The sequence below is a fragment of the Balaenoptera physalus genome (assembly GCF_965194825.1).
Source record: "Balaenoptera physalus genome assembly, chromosome: 2".
NCBI classification, from domain to species: domain Eukaryota; kingdom Metazoa; phylum Chordata; class Mammalia; order Artiodactyla; family Balaenopteridae; genus Balaenoptera; species Balaenoptera physalus.
This window is the reverse complement of record NC_138883.1, coordinates 145,223,604-145,250,770: the sequence shown is the minus strand read 5'-3', so window position 1 is coordinate 145,250,770 and position 27,167 is coordinate 145,223,604. Positions and strand designations below refer to the sequence as shown.

Below are 27,167 nucleotides of genomic sequence, written 5' to 3'. Positions count from 1 at the left end.
TCCATGTATTTGTTTTTTACGTTTTTTTCCCTGTAATTGATTTCTAATCTCATAGTGTTGTGGTCAGAAAAGATGCTTGACATGATTTCAATTTTCTTAAATTTACCGAGGCTTGATTTGTGGCCCAGGATGTGATCTACCCTGGAGAATGTTCCATGTGCACTTGAGAAGAATATGTAATCTGCTGTTTTTGGATGGAATGTCTTATAAATATCAATTAAATCTATCTGGTCTATTGTGTCATTTAAAGCTTGTGTTTCCTTATGAATTTTCTGTCTGGATGATCTGTCCACTGGTGTAAGTGAGATGTTAAAAGTCCCCCACTATTATTATGTTACTGTTGATTTCCTCTTTTATAGCTGTTAGCAGTTGCTTTATGTATTGAGGTGCTCCTATGTTGGGTGCATATACATTTATAATTGTTATATCTTCTTCTTGGATTGATCCCTTGATCATTATGTAATGTCCTTCCTTGTCTCTTGTAACATTCTTTATTTTCAAGTCTATTTTATCTGATATGAGTATTGCTACTCCAGCTTCCTTTTGATTTCCATTTGCATGCAATATCTTTTCCCATCCCTTCACTTTCAGTCTGTATGTGTCCCTAGGTCTGAAGTGGGTCTCTTGTAGACAGCATATATATGGGTCTTATTTTTGTATACATTCAGCAAGCCTGTGTCTTTTGGTTGGAGCATTTAATTCATTCACGTTTAAGGTAATCATCGATATGTATGTTCCAATTACCATTTTCTTAACTGTTTTGGGTTTGTTTTTGTAGGTCCTTTTCTTCTGTTGTGTTTCCCACTTAGAGAAGTTCCTTTAGCATTTGTTGTAGAGCTGGTTTGGTGGTGCTGAATTCTCTTAGCTTTTGCTTGTCTGTAAAGCTTTTGATTTCTCCATCAAATCTGAATGAGATCCTTGCCGGGTAGAGTAATCTTGGTTGTAGCTTCTTCCCTTTCACCACTTTAAATATATCATGCCACTCCCTTCTGGCCTGCAGAGTTTCTGCTGAGAAATCAGCTGTTAACCTTATGGGAGTTCCCTTGTATGTTATTTGTCGTTTTTCCCTTGTTGCTTTCAATAATTTTTCTTTGTCTTTAATTTTTGTCTATTTGACTACTATGTGTCTCGGTGTGTTTCTCCTTGAGTTTATCCTGCCTGGGACTCTCTGCGCTTCCTGGACTTGGGTGGCTATTTCCTTTCCCATGTTAGGGAAGTTTTCAACTATAATCTCTTCAAATATTTTCTCACGTCCTTTCTCTCTCTCTTCTCCTTCTGGGACCCCTATAATGTGAATGTTGTTGCATTTAATGTTGTCCCAGAGGTCTCTTAGGCTGTCTTCATTTCTTTTCATTCTTTTTTCTTTATTCTGTTCCACGGCAGTGAATTCCACCATTCTGTCTTCCAGGTCACTTATCCGTTCTTTTGCCTCAGTTATTCTGCTATTGATTCCTTCTACTGTATTTTTCATTTCAGTTATTGTGTTGTCCATCTCTGTTTGCTTGTTCTTTAATTCTTCTAGGTCTTTGTTAAACATTTCTTGCATCTTCTCGATCTCTGCCTCCATTATTTTTCCGAGGTCCTGGATCATCTTCACTATCATTACTCTGAATTCTTTTTCTGGAAGGTTGCCTATCTCCACTTCATTTAGTTGTTTTTCTGGGGTTTTATCTTGCTCCTTCATCTGGTACATAGCCCTCTGCCTTTTCATCTTGTCTATCTTTCTGTGAATGTGGTTTTTGTTCCACAGGCTGCATTGTAGTTCTTCTTCCTTCTGCTGTCTGCCCTCTGGTGGATGAGGCTATCTAAAACGCTTGTGCAAATTTCCTGATGGGAGGGACTGGTGGTGGGTAGTGTTGGGTGTTGCTCTGGTGGGCAGGGCTCAGTAAAACTTTAATCCGCTTGTCTGCTGATGGCTGGGGCTGGGTTCCCTCCCTGTTGGTTGTTTGGCCTGAGGCGACCCAACACTGGAGCCTACCTGGGCTCTTTGGTGGGGCTAATGGCAGACTCTGGGAGGGCTCATGCCAAGGAGTACTTCCCAGAACTTCTGCTGCTAGTGTCCTTGCCCTCATGGTGAGACAGAGCCACCCCCTGCCTCTGCAGGAGACCCTCCAACACTAGCAGGTAGGTCTGGTTCAGTCTCCTATGGGGTCACTGCTCCTTCCCTTGGGTCCCAATGTGCACACTACTTTGTGTGTGCCCTCCAAGATTGGAGTCTGTGTTTCCCTCAGTCCTGTCAAAGTCCTGCAATCAAATCCCGCTAGCCTTCAAAGTCTGATTCTCTAGGTATTCCTCCTCTCGTTGCCGGACCCCCAGGTTGGGAAGCCTGAGGTGGGGCTCAGAACCTTCACTGCAGTGGGTGGACTTCTGTGGTATAATTGTTCTCCAGTTTTGAGTCACCCACCCAGCGGTTATGGGATTTGATTTTATTGTGATTTCGCCCCTCCTACCATCTCATTGCGGCTTCTCCTTTGTCTTTGGATGTGGGGTATCTTTTTTTGGTGAGTTCCAGTGTCTTCCTGTCGATGACTGTTCAGCAGTTAGTTGTGATTCCAGTGCTCTCGCAAGAGGGAGTGAGCACACGTCCTTCTACTCTCAAGGCCATCTGAATGAGATGGACGACTTGTCATCTCTAAGATATTCAGAAGCATGAGCTGCAAGTTCTGAAGGCAGTTTTCAGCAACAGCAGCACAAATGAAGAAAGTGTTTCACTTCTCAAGGTCATTACTTTGAAGTGGAATAAGTCTCTCTTCAGTTCTAAGCATCATTTAGCTGCACTGTCCTGTAATCACACATCTGGTCACTAAAACACATGGGGGATAACGCTAATGTTTTTCATTAGGAACATCAGTAATATATTTACACTATAGACATAGTTCTTCAGAAGTTGCCTTTATAAATCCATTCCTTCTACTTCTTACTGGTTTGTGTTTTTATGTAAAAGTTGAGTGCCAAAAACCAAAACCAAAAAGCTAGAAGTTTGGATAAGTGGGAAATTACTACCCATAAGTGTGGGCATTAACAAATAAATGTTTTGTGCTACTGTTTTCTACATAATGAAGTACAGCAATGGCATCTATTCAGATATAGGCCAATAAAACCATCAAAACATCATTTAGTTTCTAGAAAAAGATGCAAGAAAAATTTCATAGTAAGTCACTGTTAAAATGTAGTTTGTACTGACAACCAAAAAAATGTAACCTAAATTAGAACAACATTAACTTTAGTTCTATCAAGCACTAAGAATGTAACTTTCTCTTTTTAAGGAGAAGCAGACACAATTGAGCGTTTTGGACTAGCAACTTCACTTGTATCAATTTAGATGATATGAACTTGCCCAACTAAAATTAAATTTGCCTTGTCCAAAGTTAGTTTTGCTGAAGTGTCACCTTTCTTTACTTTGCCAGATTCACTTGACTATAGAATTCATTTTAAAGAGAAAGTTCTCCCTCAATTATTCCCATTCCTCTATACTGTCTAAATTTAAACTGCTCGTTGGAAGCATTCTAGAGAAAGGGACCCAGCTGGCTAAAGAAAGTGAAAGAAGTAAAAAGAGCTTAGCACTGAACCTAAACCATGAGCTTTGTTTAAATAGTTTAAGGAAAAAGTCTGGATTATTTGTGTGAAGTTGAGTGCAATGCCACATTGCTGAGAGAGAGCCAAAAGGAACATGACACGGACTCTAAGAATGTTGACAAGAAAACAATCTTCATGCCAGGGAGGGCCTACCAGTGTCAGGCACTAGGCTAGATATTCCATATACCTTACATCTCAGGGGCAAAACAAACTCAGGGAGGTTCCACAATTTGTCCAAATAAGTGGCAGAATTAATATTTGAAACCAGGACTTCTCAACACCAAAGTCAATGCTCCTTCCACTAAACTATACACCTCCACGGTACAAGAGAATAATGTGAAGTTACTTAGGTTCCCTGTAAACAGTGACAACAGAACTTTCTTAAAACCACCTTTCAAACTTACAACCTACAGTTTAAAAATGCTATTCCTGGCCTTAAGGCTTTGTCTTGAAACATAACACATTGCTTTCTGCACATGCCCTACAGCTTTCCTTCACTGCTTCTCACACAGGCACCCTCCAACCCAATGTCCTTCTCTCCTCCTTAGCTGCTAGCTTCTACCTTTCCTTTAAGGATCTGTTCACAAAGGCCGGTCGGACCTCCCCATCCTTTCTTGTTATTATTTTCTTGGCCTAAGTTAAAAAACAATGTGTTCACAATCTTGTCTTCTCTCCCAAGCAGTGTGGACCTGTTAAGTTTGCATTTCTGATTACAGATAAGGTTTGCCTTTCACCTACCTTTCCCTACACTGACAATGAAGTGTTCTGATGAGCCATTTTATTCCACAACACTTGAAAGCCACAGGAGCCTCGAATCTCTATAATGGGGACTGAAGAATATGTAACACGTAATAATTTAAAGGTGTCCCTTGTAAGAAGCATAACTGTTTGCCTTTAAATGCTAGAAGTACTTTTTCCCCAGAAAAAACAATACCTTAAAGTTTCACTTTCAAAATATCTGTGGTTTTCTTATCTACATTATCTTTGGAGGGAAAAAAGGGATTAAATGTTCTGTCTTAAATTTTACATCAAATGAAAAAAAAAAAGAATACATATGTGTGTGTGTATTACAAAGCACATATAACCTAAGGCTCATTCAATCTGGATGAAAAAATGCCATCTGCTTTGTCCTGTCCATTTGACTGAGCAGAGCCAGAGGAAGGCCACATGGCCTGGGAAGTAGTCTGCTACTCTTGGCGCCATCTATAAGGAAGCACATCCGTAGATGCAAAGGAAGGAATGGGGATTTGGATTCTTACCTCCCAATGGCTAAATATCAGCTGCGGGCTGGCCAGGCCACTTGTCCTCTTCCTGATTTCATCAGCAAAGCCAAAGCTTTCAGCCACGGGCAGCACAGCCTTGATGATGAACATGTCTGTCCCCTCTTTCATTTCCTCTTGTAGCACTCGACCTTCTCTCTTTGACAAGACAGCATAGACCCGACCTGCAAAGTCATATACACCTTTTAAATTCATTGACCGGTTACATGTCTTGAGCGACACAAAGATGGGACTACTCCTGTACCCTGTAACAATCAACTAATGATTAAGTTTGTTCCCAATAATTTTGGTTTACAAAAGCATGGGAAATTTTCAAGTGTTTATTTAAACAGTAAAGCATTGACAATTATAGAAAAATTAGAAACAAATGATAACAAAAGGTGAAATCACCCCAAACTGCATTACCCAAAGACAATCCCCTCAACACAGTGTGAGAAGCAGGAGACTTTAAAAGGAACTTTTGATACAATTTCACTACAAGCTGTCTTTGGGTCTGAAATCCAACGAGATGAGTGTGACTGGGCTTTGTAAATGTTAAAATATTCTAATAATTTCAAGACATTATTAATGTGATGATGATAATTACCATGATGACAGGCTATTTGGGACTAGTAAGCAATCAACTGGCTCAATGACATTTCTATACTAAAAACTAAAGCCGCACATATATATATGCTTGCTCGTATTTGTTTTAAGCTGATAATATTTCAGTTGTACAAATATAAGGGTTTTACTCCCTGAAAACTGATAGCCTGGAATCTTTAATGTCTGGTAACAATTTTTTCTGCCACGTCACAGGAATTCTATCAAATCCTCTTGGCTAACACTTTTATTTCATCTTTAGGCACAATTCTGCCTTCCACTCAGGAGGCAGACCCCTTCCCCTCTGACTGGCTTCTGTATGCCTGCCTCTGGGTGCTCCGACTATCCATTCAACTAGTAAGCAGAACAGACTGCAGAGATAAACTGGAGATCACAGACAACTGGAAGGAACTTGCTTTAGCTAATGGGTACACTCATTAATGCCCCCACTTTCACCTTCCACTTAGAAAAAATAATTTTAATTACGTAAGTGATCTATAAATATATTATCCTTAAAGATTTACACATTGCAGTGAAGCAGAGTGCAAGTCTCCTCTGACTACCACACTGAGTTCTGGACTCTGCCCTCCGTCCTAAATAACTGGGTGGTGATCTGGTATGGATGTCACCCACCTTACTTATTTTTTATTTTTTAGACTAGGCACTGAGGACACAGGGCAAACTTTTCTCTCTGACTCAGATTTCCCCCTGGTGGTGGTTATTAGGAAGGATAAAGGAAAACAAATGGCAGGAAACCCATTGTGTCGCAAGGCTTAAAAATTTAAAAAAAAACCTTAAAAACTCCAGCGGGCCTTCTGCATCTCTTGGCTTAGCATCAAAACAAATAAATTAAAAATTCCATCAGTGATGACAGGCACAGTTGTCCTCTTCCCCACTCCCGCGCCGGCCTCCACAGTTTCCCCTGCTTCCTGCCCCACATGCCCTAAGGGACCGCCTCTCGCGTCTTCACCGTGTGCTCTTTCTTTAACACCCAGGCTCTACCGGTTGCCCTGAGCTCTATTAAAACTGTTTCCTTGAAATTTCACAATAATTTTCATATTCCTATCCTAAATGTCTTTTTCTCAATCCTCATTCTCTGTGATTTCTCTGCGGTTTCTGCAGCTACTGATCAACACCCTCTCTGACAAATCTCTCCAATCTTAGCGTCACCTTCCTTTGACCGCTGGCCCTCTAACATCCATCATTCTACTGTCTACTACAATAATTCTTAAGGGTATGACTTCTTCCTAAGAGTATTCTTTGAGGCTCCATACTCTTCTCCAAACAAACTTTCCCTTCAGAAAGCCCATTCATTTCTCATTTGTGTGGTTTAAATTATTAACTTTATGTCTGGGACTCCTGGGACTCTATTTCTAAGCCTGGCCTCTCACTGGACCTCCAATCCCACATTTACTGGGACTGTGGCGGCCAGGGCATCTCCACGGTGCAGCGCAACTTCCTTTTAAATTCAATGTGTCTAAGACACAATACATTGCCTATTGCAAAAGGCAACTCCACTCCTCAATTTTAAAGTCATTTCCCCTGTCATTCACACTAGAAATCTCAGAGTCAGAGAATCACAGAACAGTGGGCTAGAAGGGAACTCAGGGGTCAAGTTCTACCACAGTAGTCATTTAGATTCTGCTTGCATACGTCTAGAACTCACTTCCTCCCAGGGCAGGCCATTACATCTTTGGACAGCGCTGATTGGTAGACAATTCTTGAGCCCCAAGTTTCTAACCATTAGGCCCAGTTTTTGTCCTATGGGACAGGTTTAACCCCTCGTCCACAGACCAGCCTTTAAGCTACTTGAAGACAGTATCCAGTCTTCTCTTCTCCAGTCTGAACACCTCCTCTCTCTCTGTCACGACCTTCCTTTCCTGTTCCATCCTGACCACTTGCCTATTTGAACGACTACAATTTATTTACGTTGCTTTTGGAACGCAGTTTCTAGAACTGAAAGCCATATTTTAGGTACAGCCTGAAAAGCTCTTGAAAAAAGCAGAATTAGTGTCTTTATTAGTGATCCCCTCTAGGTTATATATGACTTGCCTGAGATTCTTATGAGAAAAAAAACTTACTGTAATAGCTACCATGTGTGAACTAGTCATCTTTATTTACTCCTCTACCTCACTCTAAGGAAAGTTTTAAGGTGGTTTATGGAAGTAAATACAAAACAATGGGGTGGGGAGGGAGAAAGACTGAGTAAATTGGGGCAAGCAGACTATGAAGAGCTGGGCCAGCAGGGACGAGCCGCCTGACTGCTGCTGCAGAGGCTGGCTGCCCCTCCCCCTCCTTCATGGGTCATGCCAGCAGGCTTGGAGCAATAATTATAACTGGAACTGAAAGTAATTAATCATGTAATTTTGGGCCATTCCATTTTAATTCCACTAAAACTAAATCCTAAAACTGGGACACAGTGATGGATCACTGAACAATGGAAAACAGCTATAACAAAACCTTCCAAATACACTTGGCGCTCATGACAGGTGTGTCCAATGCTTGGATGCACTCAGGGACCCTCTCCACTGCTGAGGTTACACTGAGAAATGAATGCAGTCCTATCAATGAGGATTTCTGATCATGTGGCCCCTGACAGAATATTTTGATACCCCTTCAACTGGTCATAACACCTCAGGCATTTGTTCACTCACTCAAAGGAAGACCACGGTGTGCCCTACCGTACGCAAGGCACCAGGGAAGAGGCATCCATCAGGAAAGAAGCGGCAACAGAAAGGTTAATCGCCTGAACTGGTTTTGATCAGGGCTCCACTTCTAATGACTACACTATAAATGTCTCAGCCTGTACTCCAGGCCCCCTATGACCTGGCAGGAACCCACTACTCCAGCTCCTGAAACTGCCAGACCCTAGAGCACAGAGCACAGACTCTACGCGCTAAGCCAAGGTAAACCACTCACTGCCCACAGGACACGTTTGAGGTTTTTCCACTCTGAGCTCACAGTTTCTCCAACTCAGAATACTCTTAGCCCAGCTTTATAGTCAAATCCTTTTCATCATTTAAAGACCATTCAAAGACAACTCGTTCCACGAAGTGTTCTGTGAGATCCCAAGATCAAAATAATCTCTTCACCATTTGGGCTTTACTGAACCTAATCTGTTCTTTCGTGGCATTACAGATTCTTATATACATATCTTCCTCTTCCATAATAGGCAGTTAAGATTGATCTGCAGATTCTACCATCTTTAGAGCTGAAAGTTTGGCAATTAAAGGTATGTTATTTTTTTTCAGAATTTAGGAAAGGAAGCAGCTGTCCACAGCAATGTTTTCTCTAATAGTAAACAAACAGGAAACAATGTGAATTTCCAATTTGGGGATGACGGGAAGTAAATTACAGCACATCAAATTGATAGGATATTACGCAGAGGTTAAAATGAAAATTATGAATACTAAGCAGCCAAATGGAAGTGTGTTTATAAAACAAATAATAAATGTAAAAAGCAAAACATCAAACTGCCTCTACCATAATGCATAATAGCCATGCAAAATGTACTATTATGGACAAAGATGGTAAAGGAAAATGAAAAATGATAGGCTGACTTCCAAGGAGGAAGATTTTTCTTTCATCTTGTGGTTTCTGTTACTGTCGGTAACACTTGCAGCATAACTTCAATTAAACACACACACACACAAAGAAATCAGTGGGCATTTCTTCTTCTTATAAACTAGGTCACACAAACCTCTTTTCCTTTTGTCACAGAACAACCAGACTGCTAAATCAAGCAAATGTGGTCGACAGGATGCAGGTGGTCTTCAACCAAATATGAGATAAAGTGTGCTGTGGACGTAATGGGGAATGTGGGCTGGTTGCTATTAGATAGAAATGGATGTTAACAAGTCACTCCCACCCTGGAAGGATGTCCTTAGTGAACTGTCAGTGCTCTGCTCACAGCTCTGTGTCCTTACTATGATAATCAGCCACTTAAAAATTCAGAAGGCATGGTGATCAAATCCAAAGTTGACATGAAGCTGGCAAAGGTAATAAATTCTTTGACAGAATCAGGATAACTAGGTAAGGACCCAAATTTAATAAGACACAGTATGGGTAAATGCAAGGTTTTATTGTTGGGTTCAACCAACCAGTGTCCAGGATTAGAAAGGTAATGCTGCAGAGCAGTGTCTATAAAACCAACTGGAAAGGAGTTTACTTTAAGTTCAACAGAGGTCTTCAGTGCTGTGGTACAAAGAAAGCCAATTTAATACCTAGCTGATGAACTCAAAATTATTCCATCCATCATCAAAACCAATTTCAAAGTACAATCACTTTCAAAAGATTTACCCTGTTTTGAATTTTGCTAATCCAAATTTCTCATAAAATTTCAATAAAAACCCATATTTATTCACTAAATTCAATTGTATTTTACTAATTGTTTTACATAATTAAGCTTTGTCACCTTAACTTATTTCTCAAAGCAGGAACCATGCTTAACATAGTGCTGGCATATATACAGCTCAATAATTTTTGTTGAATTGAATTATGAAATGCTGGTGAAATATAAAAAGAACTCCAAGTATGAAATAAGAATAGGTTTTTAAAAGTAAACAGTAATACTTACTAAGAATGTTTCTGATACATTAAAGCACATATGTTTTAACAATATAAGCATTTACCCCTACAAATAAAATAGAAGAACTATAATAATTGTAGATGTGAGTAAAACTAACACTAACAGAAAAAGTTATATTTTATATGTGAAGTTATTGCCAAAGGTAAAAACAATGGAGAGCAAGAATGAAAGACGTTAACAGGTTAGAAGAAATATGAAAAGAGACAATTTACTAGTCACATGATGATCAATTAAAAACACAAACCAATTCTTATGTCCGTTCAAGCTCATAAAAGGCAATTTTCATGGGTAAAAAATGGTAATAAAACCTCAGTTAGGAAAGCAGGTTTTACAAGTAAAGGAGGTCATTTTCTTGGGATTATTTCCCCATGCAAAACAATTTTAAGATGATTATTTTTTCTGCAAAATTTCCCATTTTGACCATAAGCAATTCTATACATTTATAAAAGGATTCCTTATTTTAAAAATCTGTGTAGAAAAGTGTTTTAAAAAGAGACTAACTCATCTTACTAAATAAAAAAGACCTGACTTGTCCTTTTATTTGTCTTGTGCCAATTCTTGGAGAATTAAAGGAACCGGCAGCAGTCTGAAGTTTTCCTGGAAGATCTCCGAATATCCAGGGAGGAAGCAAAATGCCTCAGGAACACAGAGGTCTCCTCATTTCTTTTTCCAGTTGAAGGTGGTGAATTAGAAAGAAAAAGGAAAACACAGGTGAAGAGCTGAGTATCCTGATAGACCCTGGATACTAAAAAGTGGTCATCATTACCAAAGAATCCCTCAAAACAAGAGAAAACAGGCTTAGGAGGAGATTCTCTAGTCTAAGCAAGAAGGCCTCAAACCAATTCAGGAATAAAACAAATTCCAGATCAAATCTAAACACAGCTTCTTTGTAAGGCAGTGGGTGTGGCAGCCAGTTGATCTCTGAGAAATGTATTAAGAAGGCTGACCAGCGACACTGGTACAGACTGTGTACAGTGGACCCTTGAACAACACAGGTCTGAACTGTGTGGGTCCACTGATAAGTGGATTTTTCTAAGTACATACTATAGTACTACACAATTCGCAGCTGAATCTACCGATGTGGAGCCACATACAGGCAGGGCCAACTGTAAAGTAATATACAGATTTTCAACTGTGTGGTCAGTCAGCACCTGTAAACCCCGTGTTGTTCAAGGGTCAACTGTACTATCCAATCCACATATACAAGGTTGACATTTGTACCTGGATAAGGCAAGGCAAAGACATATTCTGCTCCTAAGGGAGAAGAGGGCATATAACCCTGAGGGCTAAGATAAGCATCTATTCCTAGAAAGTGCCAGAACTGACTCAGCTGGCCAGGTGAAAAGTGCCAGGATGAAGATCAAAGTGCAGGATGACAAGTGATATTCAAGGGACTGCCTGGTCACATGCAGGGTCCTAGTGGTGACTTCCTAACACAGAAGGAAAAATGGACACAGAGGACTGACTCAACAAAGGTGACTCAACAGTCTGCTGGGAATTTCCAATAAATGCCAACAGCTGAACCTAGCTTCATGTGTTGTGCTGAAAAGCTGTCTTCTAAGAAAGGACAAATGCCACTCCAAATGGATTATGTAAGGAGAGATGGCCATTTAGGGAGGAAATATGTGTTCCTATTATGCTGGGAATAAGGGAGGGAAAGACAGGCATAGACCTACATGGACCCTAGACTTTGGGAAGGCTCATTTCAAACACATAAAGGAAAAGAAAAACAAAAAACCGAACAGGCTTTAGGATAACAAACCCTAAGATAAAATTCCTTTGGGGAGTAACAAGAGTCTGAAAATATCAATCATGAATGATCCCAATGAGAAAAAAAGGAGGAGAGATCCTGCCCACTCAAAATAAATAGCTCCAAAATAAATCTGCTGGGTCATGGAAGGCACTCTGTTGTGCCTTCTGACTCCTATTTTAAGAGGACAGGCACAGTAGATAGAAGAAGAAGAAGATAGCAAACAACTAAGGGAGGATCATAGTATGTCCTGGATGTTGAAAACTAGAGTAAGGCGAGCCTACCAAGTAACAGAGTTAAAGACAACAAAAAGGGTCACAGCTACAACTTGGAGAGGCCAGTGTAACATTAATACAGGACAGCAAGAAGGCCAGGGTTGGTTCTCAACACCTATGTTACCTCCATTCTCTTCAGTAAGGAGAATGAGGAAGAAACTACAGCAAGTAGAACAAACATGATAGAAGAATGCTGAAGTTCAAGACAGCCGAGCAGTTGATAAGCAAGTACCTGGCCTTCTTAAATGAGTTCAAGTCTCCAAGACCAGAATTCTATCTCATGGCCCTAGAGAAATTTGCCCTTTTGAGAACTTGTGGATAGCAGGGTAGCCGCCAAACTACAGGTAAAAGGCAAATGATAAATGAACTTTTTTAAGGATAAAAGCACTGGTGTCCATAAACTACAGACTAGAAAGCCATACACTAATTTCCTACAGAATTTTAAGAAAACATTATAAAGATTTGTATATATTTATAGAAGCATGAGGTAAACCTTTGGAGCTGACATGGACTTTCTAACACAAAATCCTATCAACCTAAGCTTATTTCTTCTTATAAGATGGTTGGTAAGTTGATAATCAGGGGAATGCTATATATACAAAGGAGCTCAACTTCATCAAAACATTCAATTCACTACTTATTGAGTTTCACTTCTCACCAGACAAGGACACATGAAAAAAAATTTTTAAATGAATCAATGTGTGAAGATTATGGTGTTGAGGGACTTCCCTGGTGGCGCAGCGGTTAAGAATCCGCCTGCCAATGCAGGGGACACGGGTTCGAGCCCTGGTCCAGGAAGATCCCACATGCCAAGGAGCAACTAAATAAGCCCATGTGCCACAACTACTGAGCCCACGTGTCACAACTACTGAAGCCCACGTGCCTAGAGCCTGTGATCCACAACCGCAATGAAAAGCCGGCACATGGCAATGAAGAGTAGCCCCTGCTCGCTGCAACTAGAGAAAGCCCACGCACAGCAACGAAGACCCAACACAGCCAAAAAAAAAAAAAAAAGATTATGGTGTTGAGACTTCTTTTTCTTGGCATTAAAAAACCCCAAAACTTCCTTCATTATTGTTGTAATGTTTATTATGTATTTTACACACACACACACACACACACACACACACAACCTAAGGGAAGAAATTAATTGTATAGACCCAGTTTACTCATATGTAAATATAGGAGTTCTACATAATTTCAGTCACTAAAATTTAAATCTGGCTTCTGGGGGAACAAAATAGGAAGACAAACTTATTTTAAAAAAAAAAAAAAAAAAAGGAGGTTGATCCTGACTTCTCACAAGTGAATGACAAGATGCAACTGCTGAACTGCATTAAAAGAAGAACGCTGTACCGCATGTGGGAGGTAGCAGCGTGTCTGTGTCTGTGTCTGTGTACGGGTGAGATAGTATCTGGGGTGCTGTTTATGGCTGCTTTATTTAAGAGGGAGGCTGACCGAATGAAGTATGTCCGAAGGACAGCAACTGGAACAATGGAAGGATTAAAAAAAATCATATTCTGAAAACCAGCTGAAGGATGTGGAGAGTTTTCCCCTAGATATAAAACTAGAAAACGAATGCTCCCCTCAAATATATGAAGTGTTATTGCATGTAAGAGGGACGAACGGTGGTATGAATGGTGAGAAACCAGCAGGGGACAAGACTTTTTTGCTCAATATGAGAAAGACAGTTTAATCCTGGAAATGGCTGTGAGCTGCCCATCAACAGAAGTATTCAAACAGAGGTGGTATAAGCATCTGTCAGTGTAGGAGAGACTGGGGAAGACCTCTGAGGTCTTTTTTTGAAGGAATTAAGACTGCTTGATTCTAGTTCTACCTTTGCCTTCTTAAATTAAGAATGTTCTCAATGGAAATGTGAAGAACACCTGGGAATGGTCTAGATCGGTGTTCCTCGAACTAAGCTACGGATTCCGTGAGATGTTAATAGGATGCTGTATTCAAGTCAGGTTGAGAAACACCACATATTCCAGGCCATATCTGCAGATCTGACTCACAGCACATACTGGCTTTAAGCCGTCCCAGAGTGACCAAATCTACGTACCTGTGTTTAACTCAACTGTTTTTGAAATGCTGCTATGGGTGCCCAGTTTCTCTCACAGGAACCTTACTGTGATGCAAGCCTAAATTTCTTTTTGGGGAAGAAAACCCCCAACAATTTAGATTTATGCTTTTATGAATTAATCGGCAAAAGAACCTTACCAAAAAGAATGTAAAGGAACCACGTATTGACTCAAAGGACCTCAGAGCTCGAGAAAACACAACAATTTGGTCCACTCGCTCATCCAGTGCTCAATTCCCCCTTCTACCCTCCTCACCGCTGAAGCAGTTCCAAGATCTCAAGAGGGTAAAGAGAACTACTGTGTGCCAGGCATGGTTCTAGGTCCCATATTTGTGTTCTCATGCTACTCTTCACAGCCTCCAATGAATTATTACCTTCTTTTTCAGAGGTGAAGAAAATAAGTTTCACTTAAGTAAAATCTGTCAAAAGTCAAAATAGCTACCAAGTGCCAGGGTTCAACGTCTCCTGAGATCTTAAAGGTTCTTCTCCCAAAGAGAGAAAAATCAGCAGTAGGATCTGATATAATAGTGAGCAGTGGATAAAGTCCCAAATAATCTTCTTCTTCAGAAGAGACCCAGAATTCACAGAAGCCCTTTGTGTTAGGAGTACGAGAATGTCACCTTATTCTCTGATCGTTGTCACAACTTTGGTTACCCAGACTGATATGGTTATTCCCTTGTGAAAAACTACTGCACGGGTTTGGATGGTAAAATATATGAGAAGTTTAAACCTCATTTACCAGACCTTCTGTTACAGAAAAGTCTTCCTATTTTTGCAAAATAAAATATCCTAAGTTGGCAAAACTTCTGCTCCCTTGCCCCCAAGATTTTAATATTTAAGGCCTCTGGCTTTCTAAGATCTTAGTTCCTGAAAATCAGATGATAATGTAGCTTCTGCAAAAAAAAATATTAAATGAGTTTAAGCTTTCTGATCTGGGAGACTTCCACTGTTATTCATGGTATTTCTCACTGTCTTTACCTTTCTTGCCTTACCGAGAACATCACTGGTGGCCATGATGTCACACGTGTACATTGCTACCATCAGACGCTGAGGTTTCACTTGCAGTGCATAGCGACAGGCTTCCTTCATGGTGGCAATGAGCTGTCCTGAGAAGGGTCCATAGCAGTCGGTGAGTGAAGACTCTCCTCTCTGGGAAGCCCTCTTCTCAAAGGGCTCGGAGCAGCCACCTTGCAGGTCTTGGTGTTCATCTCTACCAGAACAGGTTTCACCTTCCCCCTGTCCCTCTTTTACCAGATCACTTTGTTCTTGATTCTGTTTATCACTTGCTGTTTGGTCTTCAAATTTACTTAGGTCCCATTTTTCCAGAACAAAACAGACACCCATGAGAGGCTCCTCACACATGGGGCCAGAGAGGGTTGCTAGCTGGAAGCCACTCACGATGCTATTGCCCAAATCTCGGTATCTACTGGTTTCTTCTGAAGCTTTGCCATCTGGGCCTGTCCATACTGAATGCTGAAAATCTTTACTTTTATTTACTAATATGTTGGGCCCACATTTTCTTGGGCCAAATGACCAGATTTGGTCAACAGTGTTCCTCCATTTTCTCCCTGTTAGATGTTGCTCTAGTTTTCCTTTGAATTCCCAAATTTTCTCTTGGGTCTTCTGGCGAATCATCTGAGTGTTTTTACCCTCATTCAAAGAGGATATCAATTGCTCCATAGAACGAATCAAATCACTATTTTCTTCCAGAATCCGAGTGACTTCTTCTGGAAGGGGCATGGCTCGAACACTGAGTGTGGCAAGTTTATTGGGGGTTGTCATGGTGATTAGCCCACCAGAGTAAACTTGGATTCCTTCAGGGATTCTGTTTTGATCTTCTTTTGTTTGGTGTATGACTGCAACTTTTTGTTGTTTGCCTATTTCTTCATTGACCATGTCAACTTTGGGGGGGTTTGTGATTGTTTCTCTGAATGGAATAATGGGTTCAGATACACTGATTTGAATCTTTGCAAACCTACAGAGTCAAGAGAAATGATACAAGGTTATAATCAAAATGGCATCAAAACGCCCATGTAGAAATATCACATAATGAATATTCTGCAAAAACATAGAAATATAAAAATTATTTTACTAGGAAATATTGGTAATTTACATTATATCAGAATTCAATAACCGCTTTCATTTCAGATTCAAAAGACCACCTCTAATGGGAACAGACCTTCAGGGAGTTCTTGGCATATACTAGAATCTCACTGCTTTGTTCATTCTCAAAATAAATAAACCATGTATTTAGATAAGAATGTTTTGAGTGGAGAATAAATGTTTTAATAAGATTTGACATGAATTCTTTAAAATAATATCTGCCACTTTAAGAATCTGGAGAAGAAAAGATCAATGATTATAACTCTAAATAGACAAAAAAAAAAAAAAAAAAATCACAGAACTTCAGGATATCCAGTCAAATCCTGACAGTGGATTTGGCTTTGATGAGGCTCATGGTGAGGCTGGCAAGACCTAGGAGTTTGTCTAGAGTAGCACTCTCCAATAAGATCTTTCTGAAATAATGGAAATGTTCTATATCTGTACTATGATTCCAGAGTACTTGATATGTGGCTAGTACAACTGGGGAAACAAAGTTTTAATTTCATTTAATTTTAATTACATTTAAATAGCCACACGTAGCTACTGAACATTTGAAATGCGGCTAATGTGACTGAGGGACTGAATTTTTAATCTTATTTAATCTTAATTTAATTTAAAATAGCCATAAGTGGTTAGTGGCTACTCTACTAGACCGCATAGGTCTTGAACCTCATAGGTCTTGAACCTCACTCTGGCACCAAGTTCAGAAAGCCCCCTTTCTCACAATGTGTCAAGTTTAGTTTCATGCTGCACTTTCTTCCAGATGAGTTACAAGTTCACAGAGGGCAGATTCTGGAAACTGGCATGGTCTGATTCTGATGACAATGAAACCACGCAATCTTTCTTTTTCTCTTATTTTCTGTTTACCTCATTCCCAGGTAATACTAAAGCTTTGGTCTGATCTACTATTGGCAAGGTGGATGGACATATGTATAAATGTACATATATATATGTATGTACACATACATAAATGCGTGTGTATGTACACATATATAAGAAATTTTTGGATCTTGGAACAATGCTTTTTCCCTGGGAAATGTTATTCAATAAGGAAATTAAATACTAAAAGTAAAAGGTTTTGAAATGCTTACTTTTGATTCTAGATTTGTTTTTGCTTTCTATATTTTGTGGGTTTAGGGCAGGAATTTGGTTTATCTTATTTCATACTTTGTGATAAAATTGAAAACTCAATGAATGGATGGTTTTCTAAAAATATGTTACCAAAACTGATTTTAGAATACAGAACCTGAATAGACCATAATGTATGGAAGAAAATTAAAATTTTCTAAAAATAAAAGTCACTTCCAAGAAAGGTTTTGGTTTTGCTAGTTAGTTTGTTTGCTTTCAAGGATTAGTTTACTCCAATTCTATATACATTGTTGCAGAATACACAAGATGGATGTCTACCTGACACTGTATTCATTTAAAATTACTCTGATACTTGAACCTGACAAAGACAGCAGACATACACAAAACTGTAGCTCAATCTTACCCAAGAATTGAGATATAAAATCTAAGATAAAATAACAATGACAGGGGCTTCCCTGGTGGCGCAGCGGTTGAGCGTCTGCCTGCCAATGCAGAGGACACGGGTTCAAGCCCTGGTCTGGGAAGATCCCACGTGCCGCGGAGCAACTAGGCCCGTGAGCCACAACTACTGAGCCTGCGCGTCTGGAGCTTGTGCTCTGCAACAAGAGAGGCCGCGACAGTGAGAGGCCCGCGCACCGCGATGAAGAGTGGCCCCCGCTTGCCACAACTAGAGAAAGCCCTCGCACAGAAACGGAAGACCCAACACGGCCAAAAATAAATATAAATAAATAAAAATTTAAAAAAAAAAAAAAATGACAAAAATGGATATATATGTGTGTGTTTTGTTTTTTTTTTACTAATCACTTATTATGTATGAGGCACTGTGGTAAGTGGTTTACATGTGTTATTTCTTTAGTAGGTATATTATTATCCTCATTTTGTAGAGGAGAAAATCAAATAAGAAAGATCAAATAACTTCTCCAAAGTCACAGAGCTCGTAAGCTGGGTTTCAAATCGAGGTCTGACCTCAGAATCCATGCTCTTAGCCATTATGCTATAACGAAAAATCCAATTAAACAGCATATTAAAGGAATAATTCACTACAACACTAAGTAGTTTTTTTTTTTTTTTAATTTTTATTTATTTATTTATGGCTGTGTTGGGTCTTCATTTCTGTGCGAGGGCTTTCTCTAGTTGTGGCAAGCGGGGTCCACTCTTCATCGCGGTGCGCGGGCCTCTCACTGTCGCGGCCTCTCTTGTTGCGGAGCACAGGCTCCAGACGCGCAGGCTCAGTAATTGTGGCTCACGGGCTCAGCCGCTCTGCGGCATGTGGTATCTTCCCAGACCAGGGCTCGAACCCGCGTCCCCTGCATTGGCAGGCAGACTCTCAACCACTGCGCCACCAGGGAAGCCCCTAAGTAGTTTTTATTATAGGTTCTAAAACTTGATTTGTATTAGGACATCTGTTAAAATATCACATTAAATGTGTCTAATAAAGTAATCTATGTAACCATCTTTAAAAATGCTAAATTGGCATTTAATAAAATTTAATACCCACTCCTGGTTTTTAAAAAAGAAAAGCACTTAGAAATCTTCGAAACAGGGAAATATTTTTTTAATTATCTTTATTTAGAGAAAGTATGTTCAACATACTTAGAACTTTCAAGAAAACCAACTGCACAGCTTTGAAACTATGAGAATTGAGTACTATGACACTGTCCTATTTTCCTCGTACCATAAGGTCAAAAGGGCTACTAAAAGTCATATTAGTCCTTCCAGTTTCTAAGGTTCCCAAGAATTCTCCCATAGTCGTCACTTATAAGATTAATTAAAATCACTCCACACCATGGAAGGGGAGGTGTGCATTTGGTTGTCACACCTACAAAGTGCCTCAGGGCTAAAGTTTCTTTAAATCCTGGCAGTGCAGAGCCTGTGATTACTTCAAAAGAAGTGCAGTAGACTCCAACTACATCAGCAATTTCCTGTGGCTTCCTGCCATATCTGATCATGACTACCTTGAGAGGTGTAGGATAAGAGCTCTGACAGTTTCTCTGGCCTAGAGACCACAGGAGCCTCCTTGTCTCCCACGCATGTACATAGCGCATTCCTGCACATGTGTATCAAAGTCAAAAAAGCTTATATATTAGAAGGCATAGGCTCTGTCCTGTGAGAGGTAAAAAAACCCTCTAGCATTATATATATGTTCTTATTCTAAGTATATAATTGTAAAATTTAACAGTCATATAGAACAGTACACAAAACAACACTCTACTGGATCTATGACTTACCACAACATGAACACCATGTAAATAAACCACTACTCAAGTTAAGAAACAGAACATTACTAGCCCTCAGAAGGCCCCCTTATGCATTCTCCCAACCCCATGAAGGTAACTGCTATCTTGATTTTCATTGTAATCCATTTTAAATTATTTTTTTTATCACCTAAACATATAACCCCCATACTATATATAGTTCAGTTTGGCCTGCTTTTTGGACTTTATATGAATAGAATCAAACATTTTTTTCTTCAGTTGTCTTCTTTTGCTCAATATTATGTTGTGAAATTCATCCATGTTTGTGTAGTTAGCTTGTTCACTGAGATTATTCTATAAAATTCCATGGTATGGATTTACTGTAATTTATTTGTTTATGCATTTTATTTTGAGTTTTTTCCAGTTTTTGGCTATTAAAATTTTTGTTGCTATGAATATTATTGATGCACATTTGTCCAACTTTGTGTTAAGTATATATAGAATAGAAATGGGAATAGATTTGCCAAGCCGTAGGAAATAACTATCTCCTACCTTAGTAGATAATACCCAAACTACATTCCAAAGTAGTTGTACCAACTCACGCTCCCACTAGTTGTGTAGGTGAATTCCTATATCTTTGCTCTACATCTTTGCCACCATTTGATGCTGTCACTTTAAAAAATTTCAACCACAAATAAGTAATTCAATTAAAATTAGTTTTAGATTTGAAGGGGGAATTTTACTTGAAATATAATTCTAAGTACCATAAAGCATTATTTTTAAAGAGGAGTTAATGGCCTGAGAAATGTAAGGTTATTTAACATTGGATGTTAATTTGGTAGCAAAGAGTGTGAAAAGAGAGAAAATAAGTTAGTTCAAAAACTCCAAAAAATAACATAACATTTCAGTACTGTTAAGAAAATAACCCTCTGAGAATTAAGTTACTATTTTAAAATACATTATGCCTTACGATTTATCCAATTAGGATTATTCTCTAATCAACATTATAATTATACCTTCAGAAATTCTAAGAAAATGGTGACAACATGAAAGAGACGGAAAAACCTACCTTCCAATTTTGTACTAATTATGGCTATAAAAACATTTAAAGAAACCCAAATGGATGGTGCTGCAGGAGCAGCTCTTCTTATTCTACTGTATTATTATTAGTAGTAGTAAAGTAGTACTGTATTACAACAACAACTATTACTACTACTACTACTACCACCACCACCAATTTTACCAGGTTGTTTTAAGGATTAAACGAGACACACAGAGTTCAACACAGTGACTAACATGTAGTATTTAGTATGTAATCATGTTGATTATTTATAATTATTATTTTAGCTATAATTATTATTATGGTTATTAAAGTCCCAGAAAATTGAAACATAAAAGGAAGGAAGGCCATTACAGGGTGACTCATCAAAGAAAAACAAATGGCCAATAAACATATTAAAAAATGTTTCAGGGACTTCCCTGGTGGCGCGGTGGTTAAGAATCCGCCTGCCAATGCAGGGGACAAGGGTTTGAGCCCTGGTCCGGGAAGATCCCACATGCCGTGGAGCAACTAAGCCCGTGCGCCACAACTACTGAGCCTGTGCTCTAGAGCCCGTGAGCCACAACCAATGAGCCTGCGTGCCGCAACTACTGAAGCCTACGTGCCTAGAGCCCATGCTCCACAAGAAGAGAAGCCACCGCAATGAGAAGCCTGTGCACCGCAACGAAGAGTAGCCCCTGCTCGCCGCAACTAGAGAAAGCCCGCGCGCGGCAACAAAGACCCAACGCAGCCAAAAATAAATAAATTAAAAAAAAAAAGTTTCAATATCATTACTAAGCACAGAAGGCGTATATTAACAATGAACACCTTTTATTCGTCTTCCAGGTTGGTGAAATTTTTAAAAATTATGATATACAGGGCTGGCAAAAGTTTGGGAAAAGAGACACTTTCAAATACATCTTGCTAGTTACAGTGTAAACTGGAACAGCCTTTCTTAAGGATAATATGGATCATAAGCCTAAAAAATATGCCAGCAATATAATATGCCACCTTTTGAATCAGCAATTATACTTCCAGAAGTTTATCTTAACCAAATAATCAGAGCTGTGTATAGATATCTGTAGGTATTTGAATACACATAGAACAGACTAGGGATTTATGGACCCAAATGTAATGGTCATAGTTATCTCTGCATGGTAATTGAATGATTCTTTTTATTCTTCTGTATTTCCCTAATTGCTACAATAAACATATATTACCTTTGGAATAAAGAGGAAAAACATAATTTGCAAAAAGTTATTTGGGATGCCTTTTTTATGACACTTATGTATCACCATGATAGAGAAATACAAAGATTTACCGAAGGTTTACACTGTAGAGACCACATCAATAAGGAAAGGAAGTCTATCCTAATTACAGCCTATGTTTACAAAATATGATTTTGTTTTGTTGCCCTGATATGCTGTGTGTGTATATGCTTAAAGTAAAATACATATATGTGAAAATATTTTATGACTCAACCTAAAAATGCAAAATCATGCAAGTATAGCAGTGAATACTATTTGTCAGTTATTAAAAATTAAATCTATGATCCAGTAACACAATAACAGTTCATGTTTAAGTTGAGGACACTTAATTTTTCTCCAAAGACAAACCACAGTGTAAGTTCAATGGGTTTAGGAAACGCTAAAGCATCCCACCGATTTTGGGGCTATCATTTCTCCATCTCTGTTATCACCTAACCTTTCTTTTAAGTCATCCAGGCATCGCTGAAGGTGGACTTCCCCTGCTGTGACTAAAACGTGCTCTCCCGTTTCCTGAATTAAAATCTGGACACAGGGATCAGCTTGGTTTAACAGTTTCATTCCTCTGACGAGCTGAGGCATTTCACCTAGGTTAACAAAATGAAATACTGATTAAATACAAGATAAGGACTAAAATAATCTAAAGATAACATCCGTGAGAAAACTGAAGGGAAAAGTATAATGAAATAAACTCTTAAAATAATGGTTCATTGTTCTTCCAAATAATATAGCAATGTGAAGAAAACTACCCTCTAGTAATTTACCTGTACAGATAGCTCACATGAGACACGTGTCACAAACATATCACTGAGACTCCCAAAGCTGATCTATGCCACTTCTTCAAACACTCAGCAAATATAAACTACCATCGTTATACTTGTAAATCCACCTAAATGTATTACACATGTATATATACCTAGAAACGTAACAGAACTCTTCCCCAACAGTACCTATAAAACTATAAAAGCAACAAATAAGCAAAGGAAGCATTCAGTATGACACTCAATTCAAGAAACTGTACCAGAAGCTCATATTTAAAATAATTATTTATGAAACTCCTTGACAGACCTGTGGATTTTAGAATAAAGCTGCCCTTTGGGTGAGAGCTGGGCTACACTAAGCAGCCACTTTATCCCGTGAGCTATGGGCACCTTCTGCATTCCACTCTGCTGGTGCTTTCGGTATCTAATTGCTTGTTCCCTACAGTTCTTGGGGTACAGGTAGGGATTTGGATCCACATCTTGAGTTCGGCTGCTTTTTCACGCCTTTCATATGCGTGGTGGCCACTATTCACTCAAGGCAGGTCATAGGAATTCTCTTGTTACTACCTTAGCAGAGACCTTGGCTTTGAAGGCATTTTTACGCAGTCTTGTTTCACTTCTACGTCTGAAGGAAGGACTCAGTTAATTCCTCAATGCTTGGTTTTCAACATGCTAAACAAACCAAACCACAGGAGCTTTCTGCAATCAGTTGTTTTTCAATATATTCTACCAAAGTTGACTACCCATATCTATTCCATATCTATTTATTTTCCCATTATCTATTTATTCTTTAAATAAGCTTTTCTTAATGATAAGTAACGCTTTACAGTGCTAAGTGTGCCAGATAAGCACTTTACATATATGAACCCATTAACTATGAGGCAGGGATGATTACTGTTCTCATTTTATAGATGAGCAAACAGGCATAGAGAAGCTTAAGGAACCTGTGCTCAAGATCACAGACACACTGGTTTTGAAGCCTGCAGGCAGACAGCCATAGAGCCACACTCCATAATGGGTGTCGGCACCCTCACAGGTCGTGGTCATGAGCCACATATGGGATGCATGAAATGCTGACGGAAGACAGGGAGTGGGATTTCACTGTATGTGGGGGCGACGGATGTACCCTCATGTTTTCCTTTTCAGCATTTGTAGTTTTCCTTTGCCGAATTCAGTGGACAGATATTATCTAGTGTTAAGTTAACCTTCACAGAATTTGAAATATGGCTTAAAAAGATTCTTGCACGAAGACCACTAATAATACATATCACACAAGCCCAAGGGAATAATTAAAAAAAAAAAACGACAAAGCTTTTTGTCAGCTCTCCATCACCAAATTACAAAGTACAAAACAATGTTACCAGTATGAGGACCTAATAAATTCTTTTTTTAATTTTTCCTTATAAATTTATTTGTTTATTTTTGGCTGCATTGGGTCTTCACTGCTGCGTGTGGGCTTTCTCTAGTTGCGGCGAGCGGGGGCTACTCTTCGTTGCAGTGCACAGGCTTCTCATTGCGGTGGCTTCTCTTGTTGCGGAGCATGGGTTCTAGGCACGCAGGCTTCAGTAGCTGTGGCTCACGGGCTCTAGAGCACAGGCTCAGTAGCCGTGGCTCGCGGGCTCTAGAGTGCAGGCTCAGTAGTTGTGGCGCACGGGCTTAGATGCTCCGCAGCATGTGGGATCTTCCCAGACCAGGGCTTGAATCCGTGTCGCCTGCACTGGCAGGCGGATTCTTAACCACTGTGCCACCAGGGAAGTCCACAAATTCTTAAGAAAACAAAAACAAAAACAAAAAACCCACTCACATTCACATACACACTTAAATCTGTCACTTCAAGGCAAAGGTGACAGTGTAACAATAAGCAAAGAAGAAGCTTTTTCAAAAGAAATTTGGCCTGTCTGACCAATAGAATACTGCAGAAGTGATATGTGATTCCTAAGGCTAGCTAACAAAAGGTACTGCAGCTTCTGTTTTAGTGTCTTGGACTACTGGCTAAAGCCAGTAACCATACTGTGCTCCAGGAAAATCAAGCAGCCATGAGGAGAGGTCCCTGTGGAGGAACTGAGGTCCCTAGCAAGCACCAACTTATGAGCACCTGTGAGTGAACCACCGTGGAAGTCCAGCTAAACCTTCAGACGGCTGCAGCCTGCTGTGATATATGACTACAACTGCATGAGACATCCCCAAACTGAGCCCTTCCAAAATTCCTGACCAAAGGAACTGTGAAAAATAATAAGTGATTACTGTTCTTTCAAGTCACCAAATTTTGGATTAATATGTTAGGCAGTATTACATAACTAATGCAACTATAAACCACAATCATAAATAAATAATACATATTCACCTATTTATATATACAGTGCATATCTCCATCAAAGACAAATAAGAATATTTTAAAGACAGTTATTTCATTTTCATCTCAATTTTTAAAGTAATTTCTATGTTTGTGTGTATTTCATAATGAACATAAAACATCAGCACAAAAGTTCGTGTATCTACATAAACATACGTATAGAGGGCTCTTTTATTTTAACTGATATGGATAAAGGATGAAAAAAATTCTGGAAACCAGTAACTCTGCTCTCAGGTAAACAGAATTTCTTGGATTCCTAAAAATAAAGATCCAGAGGCAGGAGTCTGAATCCTGATTCAACCACTTACTAACTGCTAACTGTAAGGCCATGGGCAAGCTAACTAACTTCTCTAAGCTTCAGTTTACCTCATGTGAAGATGAGGATAAAAAATAGCACAGGGCTGTTGAGAAGATTAAATGAGATAATGTCAAATCCTTAGAATGTAGCACACAGTAAGGATCAATGATGACGCTGAAAATAATAATGGCTTTGGGCATGTGGAGTTCTCTGTGTCTGGGTGTTGGATTTTGAGTAGACCCCGTGGGCATGGAGCAGAGTGGCGGCCACCATGACATCTGGACCTCAGCTTAGGAAGTCAGAGAAAGAAAAGTGGAAGAACAAATGCTCGGAATGCCTTCACACCGAAAGAAGAGTAAAAAGGCTGTCTTCTAGATTAGTTAACCCAGTTTGTCAGCATGAAAAAGAAAAGAGGGCCTGGGGACACATGTTCTATTCAGAAATAAACAATGCAACTGCCCAGTGCTTCTCAGGGGCAATACTACTGGGAAGTTGAGGTATAGGAGGGTGGGACATCCCAATAGTCATTAGACATGTAATCCGTAGAGAGAGGGGCTATTGCCCCAAAGTAAGGATGGGCATAAGAAACTAGGGCAAAGAGTAAAGAGACAATAAATATCCTCTGAGGGCTCAGAGGAATGAGACTAGCGTCAAGAGAAGTATTCCCAGACATTCTAAATGTAAAATAAGATGTTGACACTGTAGTAACAAGACGACAGAACAATGGGTATAAACTTCAGACATGGAAATATAGAATGGGGTACACTTCAATAACATAATCAAGAATACACATGGCAAATCCAGCAAGAATAATATACTTGATTGGGAAAAGTAGCAATACTCCTTTTAAAATTATGAAGAAAACTGGGTGCCCCTTCTATCATTTTAGTTTATTATTTACAAAGTTCAGAAAAATCTAATGCAACACATATGAGGAAATAAATTTTGGCACTCAGATGGACAATCTTAAGTAATTCTGTTTATTAGATTACCTTGTTTATGAGAAAGAAATTAATCTTACTGAGTCTGCTATGGGACAGGAAGTAAGCTAGGTTCTAGGATCTCTCATCTCATGTAGCCAAAGCTGTACAGAAGGTGGTCCTTTAGGACTGGGCTTTTACTCGGCTTGGATAATAGCACAGAGTAGCACACAACTACTAAACAGACTCCAAAAAATTATACATTTCTTTTAAAACATTATAGCTTAAATTCCTTTAATCCCTGTTTTAAAAGTAAGAAATAAGATTTAAATAAATACTAGAAACACCTAAGAATAAATTATGGTTGCCAGACTCAAATGTTACAACTTAAATAAAACTGAGCTTTCTTATATTGTATGTACTTCTTAGGGTTGGAGGCAGTTAGCAAGTAGAATAAAAGAACAAACCATGAGGGGCCGGGATCTGGACAAACCCACAAAGAGGAAGCAGGCATTACAAAGAATGGCGTAAATCCATGCAACAACCAAAGGCACTGTCAGTCCACAATGACAGCCCAGAAAGCATGCCTGTCTGAGGCCCGAGGCAGATAGCTATTTACTAAGACTGAGCCCAAAGGCCAGAGATGCAGTCCTCCAAATACGTATCTGCTCAAGGGTCCCAGGGATCCTCAATGGCTAGAATATGTCTTAGGAACTGAGGCAGAGACAAGCTTTCAGAAGGCCCCAGCTCTGGGGAGAGGAGGGATATACAGATGCAGGGGCAACGAGGCCATTATATACCTCAACAGAAAACTGCCATTTTACACATTTGTTCTCTGGTTTCCTTAAAGCAGTCTGGAGATTCTTCACCAACGACCACTAAGCACTGGGAACAGCAAAGTCACAGGGACTAGGGGGGTTAGTTACAATCATGGGAAGTAAAATACAAGAGTCAGTGAGGACTGGCCAGGCAAATGGTATAAACCAAAGACTAAGAATTAGTTATTATAGGGA

The 27,167-nt window shown here is 39.4% G+C and overlaps 1 protein-coding gene across 5 annotated transcripts in view; it reads right to left on the bottom strand.

Moving 5' to 3' along the window:
• The window catches only part of EFL1 (elongation factor like GTPase 1), a 135,230-nt gene that overhangs the window by 9,966 nt on the left and 98,097 nt on the right, over positions 1-27,167 (bottom strand). For 4 of the 5 annotated variants that reach the window (XM_082448578.1, XM_082448580.1, XM_082448582.1 and 1 more), the window contains 3 exons: positions 22,262-22,409; positions 15,124-16,106; positions 4,836-5,020 (listed from right to left, as the gene is read on the bottom strand). In XM_082448578.1, coding sequence (XP_082304704.1) covers positions 4,836-5,020; positions 15,124-16,106; positions 22,262-22,409 — 1,316 coding nt within the window. Of the gene's footprint in view, positions 1-4,834; positions 5,021-15,109; positions 16,107-22,261; positions 22,410-27,167 lie in introns of those variants that run through there. The other variant, XM_082448581.1, reaches the window with a different exon arrangement.